Genomic DNA, 18796 nt, shown 5'->3' with positions numbered 1-18796 from the left:
GTGGCCTGGTTTTGTGTTTGTCACAGCCCCAGTCAAACAGAAAGAAGAGGACTTCGACTCCCCCGCCCGCAGCCCGCCCCGGCTTGTGGCAAGGGGAAGCCCTTGCTGGTAGGAACCTTTCCACGGGCAGGGCGGGGAGACACTTTCCCGGGGGGGAAATGTCTGTTTCCATGGCATCGTTACATCACAGACCCCCGCTGTCCCGAAGCCCGTTGCCGGGGCCAACGTGCAGGGGGTTGGGTCTGACCAACACCTGGGGAAGGTGAAGCCAGCACCACACCCCGCATCGCCATGGCAACGTCTCCCGGGAAAACAGCCTCGAGCCCAGCCTGCTCCACTGAGGGCAAAGGGCAGCACCACCCCGGGGCTTCACTTTCCCCAACGCGCATGTGCAGCCTCCCCACGCTCATAGGCCAATTTGCGCCTGTCCCTGGGCCGTGGTCACGTGCTTCACGCTCTGTCCTGTGATTGGCTGGACGGGTCAGTCTCTTCGCGCCGGCTTTCCCGGAAGCGGCGACTCGAGCGGAGCTGGGGGCAGGATGGTGAGCGGGGGGGCCCGGCCGCGCTGTGGCGGGAGCCGCCCGGGCTCCCGGTGTCGCTGAGGTGGCGCGGGGCGGGGGGTGCAGCTGCAGAGGCGGTGCTGGGGGCTCGGGGCAGGCAGGGCCCGGGCGGTGCCCCCAGCAGGGGCTGGGCTGGGTGAGCGGGGGGGGGCGAGCCGGGGCGGGGGGGCTGAGAGCCATTGACCCAAACCATCCGCCCTGTAGCGTGGAACCCACTTCAGGCTGGGGGTGGGGCAGCCCCTGTGTGCGAGCCCCCTGCCCGGGGGGGGGATAGCTATAGACCGGAGTAGAGCTGCACCCTCCCTCCCACACTCAGCACTTGGCGTCCGTTTGCCTGGTTCCTGCCCTAAATGTACCTAGCGGGAGCCATGCGGGAGAACCCGATTAATCCTCATACTTTCTAATTCACTGTAAAATAAAACATCCCCAGTCCCTCTGAAAGGTTTCTCTTGGGACTGAGGTGCGGGGGTGGGGGGGTGTTCTGTACCTTTACTTTTACCAGGTTTAGCTAGAAGCTTATTTTCTTTGGTGCATCATCGCCAGTATAAACCGGCTTTCAAAACAAAGGATCTGTGTGAGGATGTATCTGGAGGCCCTAATTCTGCAAAGCCATAAGCATGTGCATAATTTCACTGTCCTCAGTAGCCTGCTTGCAGTCAGTTAACCTGCTCCCTTGGTTAAAGTTGCAACCAGGCTTTAAGGCTTCGCAGGATTGGGGCATTAGTTTTTAAAAGTTAATTCAAAGTTCAGGAGTTTGGGGCATCGGGGGGAAGGCTCCTAACCATTTATTCAAATTAACAGTTCTAAAAGAAACACTTGAATGCTCTTTCATATTAACCTTGTAAATTTAAATTGTGTTGGTTGCTTTAATGATATTTTTAAAAACCTCATTTTGGAATTACAGTTGTTCAGTTTCCTGGAACAATGTAAATCCATGAACTATTAGCTTGTGTTTAAACTGCTACTGCTTGGGTGCATTTTCAGATGATTTGTCAAAAAGTGATTTATCCTTATGTGAAATTCAAGGGATAGGGGTCGGGGCACTAAAAATAGCTAGCTGACTGGAAAGTCACAACACAGAGCCTGACTCTTTTGTTGAGTAATAGTCTGGAAAACTCTTCCAATAGTGTTTTGAGCACAGCTGAATAAAACTAATTTAAAAAAAAAAATTCTTCCATAACATTCAAAATTCATTAATGATTAATTGCAAATTCATTTGGCTAAAGATTATTTTCCCTTTCTGTTGCTTTCTTTTGTTTAACCTTGTTCATGTTTCACCCTGTTTTTTTCATTTTCCCCTTGTCTGCAATCAACTTCTTCATTCCACTAAGGCTGGGCACAGAGTAAGTTTACTCCGCTTGGCTCTTGCTAACACTGGTGATGGGCGATTGTCAACGGTGCTGATGTTAAATAGGTACTGATACACTGTGATTTGTCATTATAATAGCTTTTTAGGGAGAGGTGTGTGAGATATTCAGAACAATGGAAAACTTAAACATTATAAAAAAACATTCCCTTCTTAGATTTTTTTCATTTGACCTGACTTGTCATCTTCAGAGACATCCTGAATATTTAAATTATCATCTTGCGAGTTGTTGCTTATTTGCTTTGTAATAATAAATGTATATTTTCAAAGAGAGGATATGCTTTGGATAATATATAGTATGTCTGGAAAGATCCTAATGCCATTTGGGTCAATAACCGCTGTAGGAAAACAAAATTTAGTCCTACAATTTTATGTAAATATAGTCTTTAATATAGCTAGGACTCTTCATACCACTTTAGTCATGATGCTCTCTCTCCCTGTTTTTTCCCCCTAAAAGAGGAAGTCCCAGGAACCTAATATCTCAGTCTCTATTAAAGTTAGAATGCCAAGTTTATTTAATATTAAAATGTGTAGCAAAAAGTGTCAGACTGCAGTAGGATCCAAAGTCAGAATCATAGAATGTCAGGGTTGGAAGGGACATCAGGAGGTCATCTAGTCCAACCCCCTGACAGATTTTTGCCCCAGATTTCCTAAATGGCCCCCTCAAGGATTGAACTGACAACCCTGGGTTTAGCAGGCCAATGCTCAAACCATCCTCCCACGGGATCATTTACTTTCCATAAATATCCAGGCTTTTTTTGTTGTTGCAGTTATTTTGACAGGTGGGAACTTGAATCTGGTCTAGGAGCAGATAATCCTGGGTGTCTGTCCATCCCTCAGTACATAGTGGATCAAATTCTGCTCTGACACTCATGCAGCTCCATTGTCTCCAGTGAAGTTTAATGTCTCTAATTAAGCATAATTTGGCCAGGGGTTATGTGTATATAACGCCAACTAGTATTATTTGCGTACATCTCTCAAATGTTGAGTGAAGACCCTAAAAGTTGCCATCCTGTTATAAAAATAATTTGCAGTATAAAATAAGCTGTTTAGGACATTGGTTTAAAAATGGTGTCAGCTAACATGGCTATGCTGTCAGTTTTTTGTCTAGCGTACGCTGGGGCTACCAGTGCATTAGCTGAAATAATTTTGGGTTTAAAGTCTCCTAACACAATTGATTTTAGTGTAGGTGATGCCAAAATATTTTTTTAAGCTTTCTCTCCTCTCATCAGTGAATTTACCACCAGTAAAAGTTGTCAGTATGTCTGGCAATCCTGGGGAATAAACGCTACCCAAAGAACAGATACAGAACGGGCATTGGCAAATCAACCTTCCCCTGCTCCCTTACCTGTATACGTCAACTCTGATCCAGACGGTCCAGCTGTTGGCATTCTAGGGTAGTTCGGTCTTCATGCCCATTCGGTACTTAGTGTCTGGGCTGAGACTATCCATTTCTTGTTCCTTGAGTTAATCCTGTCAAATGGGGTCTGCTCTGAGTCCTCTCCCTACAAAGTGCTCTCTGTTCAATGCTATATCCTTTAGCACACCACATGCTAACGTGTCTTCCATTATGACATCCCACCACTTCTTCCTGGGTTGGCCTCTGTGTTTTTCCTTCAGTCTTGCTCTGCTGGAGTCTCTTACCCTGGTAGTTGTCAGGACTGCACTTTACGTGATCAAACCACCTGCGCCTGCATGCCCTCACTTTTCCCAACTTTGGGTGTTACCGTAACATACACGTTCCTCACATGGTCTCTCTTGCTTACCGCACTCGTCCAGCTCAACATTTGCAGTTCTGTGGAATGAATCCTTTGCTCATGTTTCTTCTTTGTTGCCCAATATTCAGTGCCATACGTTAAAACGGGATGGGCCACAGTTTTACAGACTTTCCCTTTTCATCTTACTGGTATCTTCCTGTCACTAACTACGCCCCTTATCTCTCTCCATTTCAGCCAGGCTCTAATTTCATCCTCCAGTTTCCTGGATTCTGGAATGCAAATACTTGAAACTTTACATTTTCAGTCTTGTCTGCCCATCAAGTTCAAGGATCATTCTTCAGTGTTCATGTTATTGAAATTACATACTATATACTCTCTTCTGCTTATTTGAGCCTAGATCTCTCCAACAAATCTCTCCATTTCTCAAAATAGTCTTCCAGACTGTCTCTCACCTCGGTGCCCAGAATGATAGCATCTGCACAACATGCACTGCGGTGCCTCCTTCTGGATGTTCCTTGTGAGCACGTCCAGGATGAAGATATACGAGAAAGGGCTCAATGCTTATTCCGGATGCACTCTATCTTTTACCAATAGTTTGTTTCACCACTGAGTTCTGGCTATTGACATTTGCATCTACATACATGGCTTGAACAAAATGCACATAATTTTCTTTCCTGTACACCACAAGAGGACATCCCTTGGAACTTTGTCAAAGGTCTTTTTGCAGATCAGTAAATATCATGCGTAACTGCATCTGTTGTCAGTCTTTCTAGCTTGAAGCCATAGTGATTTGTGCTTGTATCTAGTTAATGTCTTAGGGTATGTCTACACCACCCGCCGGATCGGCAGGCAGCGATCGATCCAGCAGGGGTCGATTTATTGCATCTATTCTAGACCCCTGACCCCTGAATGCTCTCCCATTGACTCCTGTACTCCACCGCCGTGAGAGGCGCAGGCAGAGTCGATGGGGGAGTGGCAGCAGTCGACTCACTGCAGTGAAGACACCGTGGTGAGTAGGTCTAAGTACGTCGACTTCAGCTACGTTATTCACATAGCTGAAGTTGCATAACTTAGATCGATTTACCCCTCCCCTCCCCCGTAGACCAGGCCTTAGTCTCTTATCAATGACTCTCTTCAACAGTTTCATTGTATGACTCATCAGCTTTATCTCTCTATAATTAGTACTGTTGCCAGTGTCACCTTTTCCTTTATATATTGGTAGAAAGATGGTTTCCCTTCCTGCTGAGACTGTTAATACGATTGCTAATGCAGAGGGTCATCTTAGCAACAGGAACATCTGTCTAGAGGTGACTAGGGACCAAACCTCCTTCACTGAGGACACCAAAAACCATCAGAAATGCTTGCTTTTGATAATTTCCAACCTGTGCTGGGTTTAAACAGGTGACTTAAAAGTTAAAGAACCCATGTCCCTTTACCAGTCTCCAGAGCCATTCCACTCACCTACCCCTCTCCAGTACTTGGGTAGTTTGGACACTTGCTCAGTCAGGCTTTTATAACACAGTAGTAGAAACACCTCAGGCAGTCTGCACTTGTGTTTACACCATTGCTAGCACCTGTGCAGACACAATGTGATAGTGTACATGGGACCAAGGTTAATTTACAGTGTAGCACTGACATACCATACAGTTATCTTAGTAATTGATATTGCCCATATCTGCAGCACCTGTATGTTCGTACAGCACCTAACATTTTAGGCACTACCTTAATACTAATAAAAACTACTCCTCTTGGAAGAAGAACAAGAACCCTAAGCTTAATAATCAGTTTTATGTATCAAACTAATAAGGGTGATAGTTTTGTGACTCATTTTCCTTTGTTCTAATGGCATAACAGTTCTTTTGCTTCATAACCCTTTCCCCACATTTGTTGCTGTATAATCAAATTAAGCTTGATTTACTGATGCTATGCTCGCATGCATTTGGTTTCTTAAATAAGCTTAATTTACAAAGTCTGTTACATCACATTATTGGCTACATTTGTAATGAAGGGTTAAGTTTAAAGGTATGATAAGGGGGACTTGATCAGATAACTGGCAGTCTGCTGTGTGTTGATGGGAATGGTGTGGTGCAGCCTGAGATAAATTTTATTTTATGTATATAGTTGAAAGACAAATTTAACTTCTACTTGATACGTTAAATACATATAGAACTGCCAAGGGAAACTTAGTAGCTTGATCAACTGGTTGATCTCCATCTTACTATCAAATCTGTTTTGTTGAGGTGAGATACATTCACTGTCCAGTAGATTTGCTAGAGTTGATTTCTGCTTGCCGTATACATAGACATTAGTAACTGAAGAGACCTGTTAGTCTTCCAGGCCATCATTGTTCCTTGCACTACTAGCTGGCCACTTTGAAAATTTTTCACAAATGGCCATAAGCCTCAGACTGCACTAAAATAGAGGCTTATATGTTTTTATTCTTTTCCTAGGACAAGCCTACACAATTAAGAACTCTATATGGTTCATATTCTTGATTCTTAATACAGAATAGCAGAATTTCATTGCTTCTGCAAATTCGCTAGTCTATTTTTTTGTGTGTGTGATTACACACACAAAAATCCAACTATTTTTTGCAAATAGGAGTTACTCTGCCCTTTCCCCAGGATGGAAAGGAATGAGGTGGTCAAATGTATTGTCATGGCACACTAAAGTTACTATATTATTAATAGCCTATAATGAATCTTTAGAAGCCATAACTTTATTAGGGACATCCACAAAGTTGTGGATCTGACTAACTCATGACCAGGGTTGTAACATCACATAGGGAATAAACAGCAAGAGCTGATGGAAAAACTGGAACCAACTGGAATTTTATCTATGGTTCTTATCACCTTAGTGCTATTCATGTGTCTCAATGTTGAAGAATTGGACGCCATTATATAGAAGCAAAATTGTTTCTAAGTAGACATCAGTTTTCAATGAAGAATCAACTGCAGCTTGAATCTCTGTGCTGAATAAGTGGTATCCAGCTGAAGCCACTTGGATTGACTTCAGTTGGAATCCCATACTTTGGACAACTGCAGAATTGAGTTGTTGGTGTTCTGCGTGCAGGGTCAAGGAACAAGTCAGATCTAGCAGACGTGTGCAATATTTATCACAGCAAGGGAAGGATTAAAAAGAATATTTTGGAAATCTTCAAAAATGCAGACTCTGCTTTTAAAGTGTGTTCTTCTCCTGGCTCTTATCACCAACTTCTCATTCGCTGTAAATGTGTAAATAAATATTATGCTGTGATAGCTACCAGTGAGGAATGCAGGCTGCACAAACGCAAGTATAACAGAATCTTAGTAGCCCTGCTGCAGAATTTGAGATTGAGAAGCTGCAGGGTTTCTAGGGATCTGGCCGTACTTTATATGCTGGAACAGCCTCTTGTGCGTCAGTAATGTTCAAACTGCTGTCAGTGGCTTATGTGTTTGTGAAATCTTTTTGTCAGATTGTCAGATCATCCTGAGTAGAAATGAATTTTGTTTTTAATCCCTCCTGGAATCTTCTTACTAATGGACAGTCAGTCAAAACAGGACAAACAGCTGTTGAATGTCTATTATTACTATTTTGTTGATGTAATTTTTAATGTTTTTTCATTATCTCTGACATCTAATAAGTTGGTGTTAGTATTAGGAGACCTTCACATCCCACATCGATGCAACAGCCTGCCAGCTAAATTCAAAAAATTGCTGGTTCCAGGCAAGATCCAGCATATCCTCTGCACAGGAAATCTCTGCACCAAGGAGAGCTATGACTACCTCAAGACTCTGGCTGGGGATGTTCATGTTGTCAGAGGGGACTTCGATGAGGTAATGGCCTCTCTAAACAATGTCTCTGTGTGTGTGTGTGTGTCTAGCAGGCAGGGGTAACATTTGCATGACTTTATCTAAACCACTTAACTTCAGTGTCATTAAGATGGCGTTAGTCATTCTTGCATTGGGTAACACGCTGGGGACAAGAAACAAACCGCTCTATGTGATTATGAGATCAGTGACTTTTAAAAGTTTAGTTCTCCCCCCATACACAACAAGACTAAATCCAGCTCTTGGATTTGTGCATGTTTGTATAATGCAGTTCAGATAATTGTATTTGAGTCATATCTGTATAAAAATAGCTAGACTTCTGGCTCTATTTTCCCTCACTATTGCCAGATTGAAGACCCTCTGATCTAACTTGCTGCTTTTGCAGCGATTGTGTGATTTCTTTCTTTATTTATTTTGTAACACTATAACTAAGGTTAAGTTTTTGTCAGGGATATTTGTAGTAAAAGTCAGGGACAGATCACGGAAAATCCACAAAAATTCACGGCAGCCCGTGACCTGTCCCTGACTTTCACTACAAATATCCCTGACAAAAGGGAGAGGCGGGTTCAGCACCCACTGCTGCTGGGGCTCCTGGGTCCCCCACCGCTGTGGTGGGTGGGAGCTCTGGAGTCTTCCTGCCTGAGCAGCTGGTAGCTGCAGCGTCCCCCAGCCACTAGCCATGGCTGCAGCTGCGCTGGGCAACTGCGTCGGGTCCCGCCAGCCACAGCTGGGGGCTGGGAGCTGCGAGGGTGGGGCAGGCTGGGAGCTCCAGCCCCAGGACAGAAAATGTCACGGATTCTGTCACCTCCGTGACATAATTGTAGCCTTAACTATAATTAACTTGGAAAGACTATATTTTTATTGGTAAATTTGTATATGGTGAAATTGATGTATAATAAAATAAACAAAAATATTTCCATCCATGATCGAAATTTACAGCTAGGCAAAATAAGAAAAATGCTGTTTGAGAACTTCTTAGAATTTGATTTTCAGCATCTATGTTGACATGTGATGTGATGTTGGCAGCTTGTGTTTTAATGGGTATAAAGCTTTAACTTCTTTAATGACAGTGTGTGTTGAAATTCAATAACTTCCTGCAACTGTAAAAATAAACATTGATATCCACCAAAATGATTAAAAAAAAAAATTTGAATTCTGCCAAGCCTATCTGTATTTAACGCTATTTGGGAACAGCAGGGTAATACCATGTTAAGTGTTTCTGTAAACTTAGCCCATTCCCACAACTTCCAATCTGTACCTTGCAAAAGAATGCAGTTGACCTCTGCCTGGGTATGGAGCCAATATTGAGTGGATTCTGCCTGATGAAGCTGAGAAAAACGTAGTTGCCCATAAGGACATTACTCAGTCATTTGCCCGGAATGAATAAATGCAAATGTCCTTTCAACGGGTGAAGGAGTATATGTAACCTGCGCTGTGTGTTTATTTTTAGAACCTGAATTATCCAGAACAGAAAGTTGTAACTGTTGGGCAGTTTAAAATTGGGCTGATCCATGGCCATCAGGTTATTCCATGGGGTGACACGGCCAGCCTGGCACTGCTGCAGAGGCAGCTGGATGTGGACATTCTGATTTCAGGGCATACACACAAATTTGAGGCATTCGAACATGAAAACAAGTTCTACATCAATCCGGGATCAGCCACGGGAGCCTATAATGCCTTGGAGATGTGAGTTAAATAAGTTTGGGGATCTTTATACTGCACCCATCACCGTAATATTTGAGCACTTATTTTATATATGTATAGTTCTGGTATGCCCATGACGATGATACTTAGATGTCTGTCTTAACTGTTTGTGGTTACAAGAAGCTTTAGATACTGGAACAATACTTTACCTCTTCTATTTAGAAAGCTTAATATATTGCATTCTCGAATCATTTCTCTTAGGTCTAGTGAAGGAAATGCTGAAAATGGCTGCTCAGCATTTACACGTTTGTTGTTATCTATTCCTTTTGAATCCTAGGACTGGAAAGTTCTGAAAAACTAAAGCCCTGTATTCATCTATATCAAATAAAATAGAGACAACTGTGCTCTGATGTTTCTAACATCCCCCTTCAGTGATATATGCCAGAGATGGGGCAGCTTCAGTGGAAAAGATATTTTGGGGAGGGTTCCATGCTAACGTAACATCACTGCACTGAAATTACCAAAAAAAAGTTTTGCTGTTGATTTCAAGGCTTATTCTAGTGTAACTTCAAAATCCCTCTGCCTGGGATGAATTGTAGCTGCAGTTTCTCATTTCCCATTCTTCTGCAGTAGATCACACTCGCAATGCAATATCTAAATCAGATTCCTTGGGGCAGTTCACGCTTTTGTCTAAGTTAGGGTCTGTTAAAATCTAACTAATGCTGCTGCTTCTCTAATTGTCAAATATATGAACCAAAATGATTTTTCTTTGCAGAAACATCATTCCTTCATTTGTACTGATGGATATCCAGGCGTCCACAGTTGTGACTTATGTGTATCAACTCATTGGGGATGATGTGAAAGTAGAAAGAATTGAATACAAAAAGCCCTAATGCAAATCGGTCATGTCCACTGGTGCTTTTTTACCGTTTCTCATTCCTTTTTCCTGTCAAATCGACTAACTAAACAGTCATGATCCACAGACTTTATTGCAACACTTTATTGGACAGTTTACACACTAACACAATCAGTTTTCACTAACTACTGCTTGTAAGCTTATTGTAAACCTTATGTACCATAAACTAATTACACTCCTAATTTCCAAGCACACGTCACACACTGAACTATCTTCTATGTATAAAATGGCTATGCTTGTAAATATCCAGTGTTACCACAGCTGTTAAGACTGAGTGATCTCATGTGCATGACTAGAGTGTAGTACTTTGAGACCGAACTTGTTACATAAATTATTCTAACCCTTAATATTTAAATAAACACTTATCTCATCTATTTGCGTAGTTTGCTTGCCATGAATATATTTGTATGTATTATGGGTTGGGCTGGAATTAGAGCATAACTTCTCAAAGTGCTTAAAGACCATCGGAGCCATTAAGAAGTCTTAATTTTTTTAAAATAGCATTTATTCAACCTGCATTTCTGATAGGTGACTGTGTAACATGTGACTTGGCCAGAACAGATTAATAAGATGCAGACCCCATGGTTAAAGTAAAACCTATATTAAAGTAAAACGACTTTTCCTATATTAGAAGATGGTTGCTGAACAGCTTCCTACCTGAGCTAAACTGCAACTAATAGTCTGATTTATGTCCCTGCGTTGGCTATATAGGACAAGTCAGCTCTATAAAGAGGAAGCTTCCTGTTGCTTCTCCCCTGCTCCCATAAGCCAAACAAAGAATTTTTTCCATCTTTCTCCCTCTAATTCCTCTTGTAAGGGTTAAATGCCCCGGCTAGCACTATTTCAGTCTGTGCGAGGCACTGAAGCACAGCACGTCTAGTCTCTGCTACCATAGAGCTTTTAGCATGAATACTCCCCTGCCCCCACTGTGCAGAGAAAAAGCTGCAAAGGCATCCCCTGAAATCATCCATAAACATGTTAGACTTGACCTCAGCGAGCTCTAGGCCATCTTCTCTGAACACCTCGGGGAAGTGTGTGAAATCTTGCACTGAATGACCACCGAAGTTTGGAGGTACTTGGCCATCTCCCTGATTCACACGCTCCTGATCAGGCCAGTGGTTCTCTGCTTTGTCTGCCTCCAAATGATCTGACCAGAGAATCCTCACGTTGTCTAAGCAGAGCAAAATCCCTCTTTATCCTGATGACTAGTTTGACAAAGTTGTTTTCTACCCAATGGACAATGCTGGTCAGCCATGGGTAAGAATGAAGAGTTCAGAAGCAGCAGTAGTATGTGATGCTGTCATTTAATACCAGAGCCATAGAGAAGAAGTTACTTTAATCACTGCCTCCTTATCCTTTGCGTAATGTTTTCCCCTGTGCCTTGCAGCTGATAGCATCTGTGATGCCCAGTAAGTGAAATGAGATGCAGCAAACCAGACCCTGCTGAAGTATCTTTGCATTAAGTGCTGTTGGTATTGTTCATGTTTCTTTTTCTTGAAGATTAATTTGAACAGAGTTTGCATGGTTGACCCTCTTCTCCTGCATCTGAAAATAGATCTGCTATTATATTAATCTGAAACCACTAGGTGCCACACTCTCCTCAAATCCCCTCTCTTTGCTCTTTACGCTGCAGCAGGCTGCCTGTTCTGATTCATTTTGTGGTATAGGACACCTCTATCTCCCATGTCTCCCAAATGCATTGTAGTTATTTATTATTTGTATTACCATAGCCCCTAGGAGCTCTAGGCATAGACCCCAGTTTGAGAGCCGCTGTGCTAGCCTGTCATAGGGCTGTTATAGGGAAAGCAGTGCCCAGTGGACACTTTACGTAAAGTTGGCTCTAAAAACTTTTTTGCTTTTTCTATGGTGGGGTAAGTGGAACTGGAAGTCAAGCAAGTGAGCTGAGAATGAGATATGAACCTCATTCACACTGAAGGAATTACATTTTCTTCGCACCTCAGCGTGGATCTAAGAAGTTATCTGTGTAGCAGGGGGCTGGTACAAAGGCACCTAATTGGCCCCTGCCCAATCAGCTCCAATGAGGGGAAACAGATTGGGGCCGATGGGAAAGGCCTGATGCTGGCTGAGGGTTGACAACGCGTGCGGGCCTGACAAGCCAAGGGCTATAAAGGCGGGGAGGGAGCAAGGGGGCAGCCTGGGAGGGAACTGGAGGCCTCCTAGCTGAAGACTGACTCTGCCTGTAAAGGAGGTGACTAATCCTGTAACGCTTGTATATAGACAGACACTGGTGGTGGGAGAACCTTCAGTAAATAAAGACACCGGTGTTGCACAACCGTGAAGCCTCTCTGAGCCTTACTGGGGGCAGCAAGCGGGCCCCAGGAAGAGGGGCGGGTTGTGAACCCTGTTACAATCTGCTTTTCCTCCCAGGTCCAAATCATTCCCTTATTCTCCTCTTCCCTCCAGGGCATCAGGTCACTTTCCAGAGGCAAAGAAAGCTGGGGATGGCTATCTCTGGGACCCCTCAACACTGCTGGGAGGCAGCAGGACCTGCGTTCTGACCCCAGATTTGTCAATTACACTGTGTGTGGCCTCAGGCCAGTCAATTCACTCTGTGTAATATAGTGGAATACTGCTTCCCTAAGCACCCTGGAGGAGGGTTGGGACAAGTAATTACTTAGCACTTCTACAGTGCTTTGAACGAGTAAATAACGATATATCAATATGAGATGGGCGGAGGAGTCACTAGTGACAGAGGACAATGCTCCACTCTTAGATTCCTGTTTGCTTGTATCTGAGCCTGTTAAACAAATGATTTATTGTTACAAATGCTAGTTATTCCACAGACTCCGGTTGTGCGATGAAAACAAAGCCTTCTAAAGGATTTATATATGGAGGTGGGGCAGAATTTGATATAAGGGAGACAGATTCATTTGAAGCTGGCTGGGGCGTTCTCTGCAATGTTACAGGCAAAAAGGAAGGCAATTAGTTTGAAGTTGAAACGAATACCAGTTAACCTCTCTTTTTACCTGTCCTCTTTTCCCTCCTGGGTTATAAGAGTTGATGCTGACTGTAACATGTAAAGTGTTTCCTGTTGTTTTGATATGAGCTGGAGTTCATATGAGCAAGTTTCTCAGTGTGATTGAATTAGATTAATACAGGGTGACTCTTGTGCATTCTGCATTTCTTGTGTGAAATGAAGCTGGAGAGTGCGCAGAGGACTTTTTGCTGCCGTGCATAAGGCAGGCACAAATATCTTTCCCTGGCCAAGTGGGTTTTTTGTGTGTAATGGTGAGATCACCGGCAATTTTCCAATGCAGCTACTGGGGTCAGTATTTTCTCAGCACAGAGAGTATCAGAGGGGTAGCCATGTTAGTCTGGATCTGTAAAAAGCAACAGAGAGTCCTGTGGCACCTTTAAGACTAACAGATGTATTGGAGCATGAGCTTTCCTGGGTGAATGCACAGAGAGGATGGTTAGAATTCAGAGTGTGTATCACATAATGAAAAAGGAGCCTAATACAGCCCAGGGGCCCTGAGGGAATTCAACTCCCCTCTTTCTCCAGTTCAAACATGCAGCTGATTTCTCAGGCCCTTTTTCTTTACACTTTACATTTCCCAGTTGTTTTCTTTCGCTATCACATTTTCCTCACCCAGACCCCTGCGTCGGCTGGGACGCTGGGAGCAGGAGTTGTTAGTGGCAGAACTTTGATGCCAGAATAAGAGCCTGCCAGAAGCACATCTAAGCCTGGCCACTCAGGTGCTGATCCTGCCAGGCCTTAGAAGCTGCTGGAGACCACAGCCCCCTCCACTCCAATGGCAGCCGCCAGGAATGGTGGAACTGGGCCAATCTAGAGCATTGCATTTTTCGGCCTACTCTTGTGACAGATGCAAATTGGGTATCTGCACACACAAATGACGAGTTGGGTGCCTAACCATCTGCATACACAACAAACATATGGTGAGTGCACAACTGTGGTTATTACACACGTAAAGAAAGGTGCACAAAATGCACAGGCAGCCATGAAAGCAGACGTCGGGGCTCCAATTTCTGAAAGTTGGTCCCCAGTTCGACTGGGCCTCGGGGAGTTGGGTCAGTTGCTGAGGAGGATAATGAAGTAGAAGTTCAATATTGGGGGAAGCTGATGTTTGATGCAAATCCAGGCAGTGTAAGGGATGCTCAGATACACAGTGCAGTGTCTTATCAATAAAGGCAATAATCAGGATAATGGAAACCTGGGATCCTGCTCATCTCTCGTGGGTTCTTTCCAGAACTAGAATGTCCCTGGACACTATGAGCATTTATAGATATAAGGGGAGAGAGACACTATTTCAGCTGAATTCATCTGTCATGTCAATAAGTCAATATCCTCCAAAGGAAAAATTATGAACAGAGTCAAATTCTGTTCCCACTTGACATCAGTGGGGTTGCCTGGGTGCTGTTAAGGGCAGGATTCTGCCACTGAGCTTAGCTGTACATTATTGTGGCTATAGGAGGGGAAGAAATGAAAGTTTACCAAGAACTTCCCTGCACAGGACTTTTGTGTGCAGCTAGAAAATTTAGTCACCCCAGTACTAGAGAGTAGAAATCATGCTGCCCTTTTCTATGTAATGGCCAGGGTATCTCCGCAGGTTTCCATCAGGAAAAGTGAATGACTGCCCCTTTCTGTCCCTGCTGGGTTTGAATCCCTCAATGAAGAGAGCTTCCATTTAACTGCAGCTTCATTGGGGATGGGGGCGGGGCGGGGGTGGAGGCTGTGAAATGCTACCGCAGCCACTGAGCAGGGAGCAGATTTGCATGAAAGGGCCGTTCTCCAGCGCTGGGGGATTAAGAGAGAGAATCGGAGGGTCCCAGCCACAGACCAGAGAAGCTCGGCTTCCTGAGGCAAACAGGATTCCCACCATGGCTTGGGCCCCTCTGCTCCTCATGCTGCTCACTGCTCAGGTGCGATGATGGGGAGGGTTTACACACAATCTGTTCTGATTACTCACTTTATTCTGTTGTTTTCATTCATTTTCAGTTTCTTGCTCCTTGATTCTATTTCAGCCAAATTAGAAGGTTAATTGTGATCAATTAATTCCTGTCCTTGTTCCAGGGGCCAGCTCGCAGCCCACGCTGACCCAGCCGCCTGCAGACTCAGTGTCCCTGGGAAACACTGTGAAACTCTCCTGCACTCTGAGCAGGCAGCACAGTGGCTATGTCATCTCCTGGTACCAACAAAGGGATGGCCAGGTCCCTCAGTTTCTTTGGTACAATGCTAGCACCAAAGGAGACAGGGTCCCAGATCGATTCACTGTTTCCAGCTCCGAAGCCATTCGCTATTTAACCATCACCAAGGTCCAGCCAGAGGATGAGGCCACTTATTACTGTGGTGTACATCACGGCAGTGGTAGCAGCTATGGGTAACCTACAGTGATACAGTCAGATGGGAACTGAGACCAAAACCTCCCTTCACTCAGCCTGTGCTCTGCTGGGAACTGCGCGCCATACACAGCTTGGGTTACTCATCAGCCTTTATGCTACAGCCTGTCAGCCCAAAGAAAAGGAGAACAGTGGTGGGCAGGGGAAGGGATTTGCTGGAATCAGGGTGTTGGTAGTTCACTGAGCATAGTCAATAGCTGTTTAATGCCAGGGTGGCCCATCACTGAGTGGCAGCTCTAAATGTCTCAACACGGTAGAGCCAATTGGAGACAGAGAAGCAAAATAGCCCGTACCTGTGTGTGTGTTTATGTATGAGCTGGTAGGAGTTCCTGTCATATTTGGCAGGATGATGGGAGACGGCATATAGCTGCCTCAAGGGATGGGTCTCGGAATCTGTAACATTTTGGCTATACATGCACATTATTCCCAGTCTCTGAGAGGTAGGGAAGCCCTTCATAGAAATCCGGTATGGTCCACCATGAACCCAGAGGGAGTGCTAGGAGGGGAGCTTTTGTTATCCGAAAGGCTACAGATTGTGTGGAAGCCATGCTTAGCTCTGAGCTAGTTAATTTACATTAGGATTCTATCTCAGTTATTCAGCTATAGAAACGAGGCAGAACTCAGTTAGATGAGAGTTAATAAATCAAAGTTTAAATACGCTGATCCGAGGTTTGACTCTGCACAGGGCTTTCTGAAAGTCGTGCAAAGACAGAGCTCTGCCCTGTACTCCAGCCAAGAACTGAGCTGACGTGGAGGAAACGGGTTATATTAGTAGCTGTACATAACTTGTCCCAATATCCCAGTTACACCCGGGTTTCTGCTTCAAACAGTTCACTGAGAATTCCACCTCCTCCTCGCTATTTAACAGGGACGCTCTCTTCCTGCTCCCGCTCCACTCTCTGCAGAAGGACAAACAGCTCTTGCCTGTTTCCTCCCTGTACTTGCTCTGAAGGGTTTTGTGGACAGCTCTCAGTGTTCAGTACCTGGGAAAGGCGAGTTATGAATTACACACACGAGGTCCCGTTCACCTCTCTGATTGGGAATGAATATCTTTGTGGTGTCCGTTCAGCCGTATAGTTCATGGCATCTTCTCCGCTTTGGTTTTCCTGGTTTGATATTGCCCCTGGATGTTTGTTCCTTTCTATGTGAAGTCTCTGGATCTCGCAAACCCCCTGAGTCCCAGAGGCCCATCAATGACAAAGAGACTGAGTAATCTGTCAGTTCCCACGACCCCACTTCCCAGATCTCTCTTCAGGGTCCAGGCAAATGGTTAGTTTGCAAATTAATGATTATCAGTTCACAGCCATTCTCCTGCTCCCCTTTTTGCCACCCCCCCAAACGTTTAGGCCGGGATATTCAAAGCTGTCTAAGGGAGTTAGGCACCCAGCCCCACTGACATTCACCATGACTTGGGATCCTAACTGCTTTAGGCTTACAGCTGGTCAAAACATGGCATTTTTCTACTGACCATTTCAACTGTTTGTCAAAATCCCCCCAAATTTCCAGTTTTCAGCAGTACATTTTCTTTTTTCCAACCAAAAAAATCATCATTCTGAGGAAAGAAGACACCATCTGTGAAAAGTTTTGTTTATGTGAAAACCCAATTTTCCATCAATAGAACGTTTTCGAGCTGCCCTAGTGAGGCTCCTTTGGAGATGCCAGCCTTATACCATGAACTGTAACCTGTACCGTGTGTCCTGGTCTGGTGTTAACCGCCTGGAGCAGGTGGCAGCGCCCTGGACAGCGTGTGGCAGGCATTCCGAGCACGTTTGCCAGCGTGACAAAGTAATCAACACTACCATGGAAGGCTGTACAAGCCAAAGAAATAAACCTTCGATCAAACACAAACAAATGCCAGAGTGCACTGAATGAGATCAGTTATGATGGACCCGAGACAACTATACACATGGAAAGAGCCCCAAACCAGGAAGCCATCTAGACATTCCTAGGCATGGTACCATTGGAGCCAGTGTTACTCAGTGGCCAACAGAAAAACACAAAGTTCTATTGGGCCTGTTGAGATGACATTGCTGTATATGGTGTATCTGTATGACGGCACGTCGTGATCTCACACAGCATGAGGCAGGCAGTGCTAAGTATAATCCACATCAGTGACTGAACAGGCCACTGCAGAAGCAATTGCTACGAGAACAAGAGGCCTGTGGTGCAAAGCTCAGACAGCAGAGAGCATTGGTCTGTTGGTTATTACTGTTGCTAGGTGATATGTTACATTTCCATGTGATTTTTTTTGAAGGAACATGTAAAAACATCCATTAGGATCAGTAAATACCAACCTCTGTCATGTGGCCAGGTATTGACCTTGCCACCCTGACCAAGAACCTGGCGCAGGAGACAGAAAATCAAGTTGTCCGGTATATTGTCACCACACCAGGGCTCCTTGTTACGGCTCTGAATTTCTGGGATGCACTGAAGGAGGGAATTGTGCAGAGCAGGGCATTTGTCTCCTGTGCATGTGGTAGCTTTGACCAGGTTCATTAGTTCCAGGCCACTCTATGCATTATGCACAGAGAATATACACACCCCGAGATCTTTCCTTGCCCAATGGTGATGTGCATAGGACACAGTTAGTGAGATCTCTAGCAATTCTCCAATGCAGTTAGCTGATGGGGCGGGGTGTAAAGCACTTTCCCAACTTACGAAGGGTATTTAGGATCCAGAGTGTGAAACCCAAAATGAACCTAATTCACCCCAGGGACCCTGAGAGAATTAAACTTTTCCTTGTGTCCAGTTTGAATGTGCAGCCTATTTTTCAGGTTCTCATTCTTTACATATTGTCTAAAGTTGTGCTTTCTCCATTGTGTCCCCCTCACCATCACCCCTGCCATTGACTGGAGCACATCAGCTCCCTGGGATCAGGGCATTGGCGGGGATGGAACTTTGACTCTGGAGTTTGGTTCTGCCAGGAATACATCTGAACCTGGCCAGTTAGCTCCTGATCCCGCAGGAGGCGGAGCAGCTCCTGGGCATTGCCAGAGCCCTCAGCTCCCACTGCAGGCCCTGGAAGAGGAGGGCACGCAGTGCCTTACAGGATCAGGCCCGTGTGGAGTACAACAGATGGTGCATCTCTCTGTCCATACTTCCCACTGTCTGCAGGCTGTCAAACCCCAACCATTTAGTCTCTCATTATAAAAAGCAGGGGCCCTTTAAAGAGCTTGTTTTTTGCCGGCATTAGTGCACATCGTCCACTTCAAACTGGTAACAATGATCCATATTCTGCTCTTGCTTACAGCTGTGCTTCAGTGGCGTTCCATGTGGGTAATCAAGTGCTGAATTTAGACACTGCTTCCAGCTGCAGCTGTATAATATAGCCTTATATTGTAAGGATACTGTATAGTCTAGGGACTACAGGAGAGGAAACCATGAAACCTTTCCTGCACAGGACT

The 18796-nt window shown here is 44.6% G+C and overlaps 3 protein-coding genes and 1 gene segment (V, D, J or C); all 4 read left to right on the top strand.

Annotated features, from left to right (window-relative positions):
- LOC123351200 (immunoglobulin lambda-1 light chain-like) overlaps nt 1-18796 on the top strand; it is a 624702-nt gene that overhangs the window by 84053 nt on the left and 521853 nt on the right. The window lies entirely within an intron of this gene.
- Nucleotides 1-18796, top strand: part of LOC123351197 (immunoglobulin lambda-1 light chain-like) — a 668923-nt gene that overhangs the window by 135121 nt on the left and 515006 nt on the right. The gene's annotated exons all lie outside the window — the stretch shown is intronic.
- Nucleotides 1-18796, top strand: part of LOC123351198 — a 576764-nt gene that overhangs the window by 68871 nt on the left and 489097 nt on the right.
- On the top strand, nt 351-10387 carry LOC123351202 (vacuolar protein sorting-associated protein 29). Of its 2 annotated transcripts, XM_044990451.1 has the most exons (5): nt 351-542; nt 1892-1903; nt 7268-7459; nt 8904-9139; nt 9873-10387. In XM_044990451.1, exons 1-5 carry the CDS (start codon nt 540-542, stop codon nt 9988-9990), a joined length of 561 nt encoding a protein of 186 aa, XP_044846386.1. In that variant the 5' UTR covers nt 351-539; the 3' UTR covers nt 9991-10387. The 2 variants fall into 2 exon arrangements, with proteins under 2 accessions (XP_044846386.1, XP_044846387.1); XM_044990452.1 differs by lacking the exon at nt 1892-1903.

Source organism: Mauremys mutica, chromosome 16 (assembly GCF_020497125.1).
Source record: "Mauremys mutica isolate MM-2020 ecotype Southern chromosome 16, ASM2049712v1, whole genome shotgun sequence".
Taxonomy (NCBI): domain Eukaryota; kingdom Metazoa; phylum Chordata; order Testudines; family Geoemydidae; genus Mauremys; species Mauremys mutica.
Note: the sequence above shows the minus strand (reverse complement) of the source record. Positions and strands in the feature narration are given on the sequence as shown.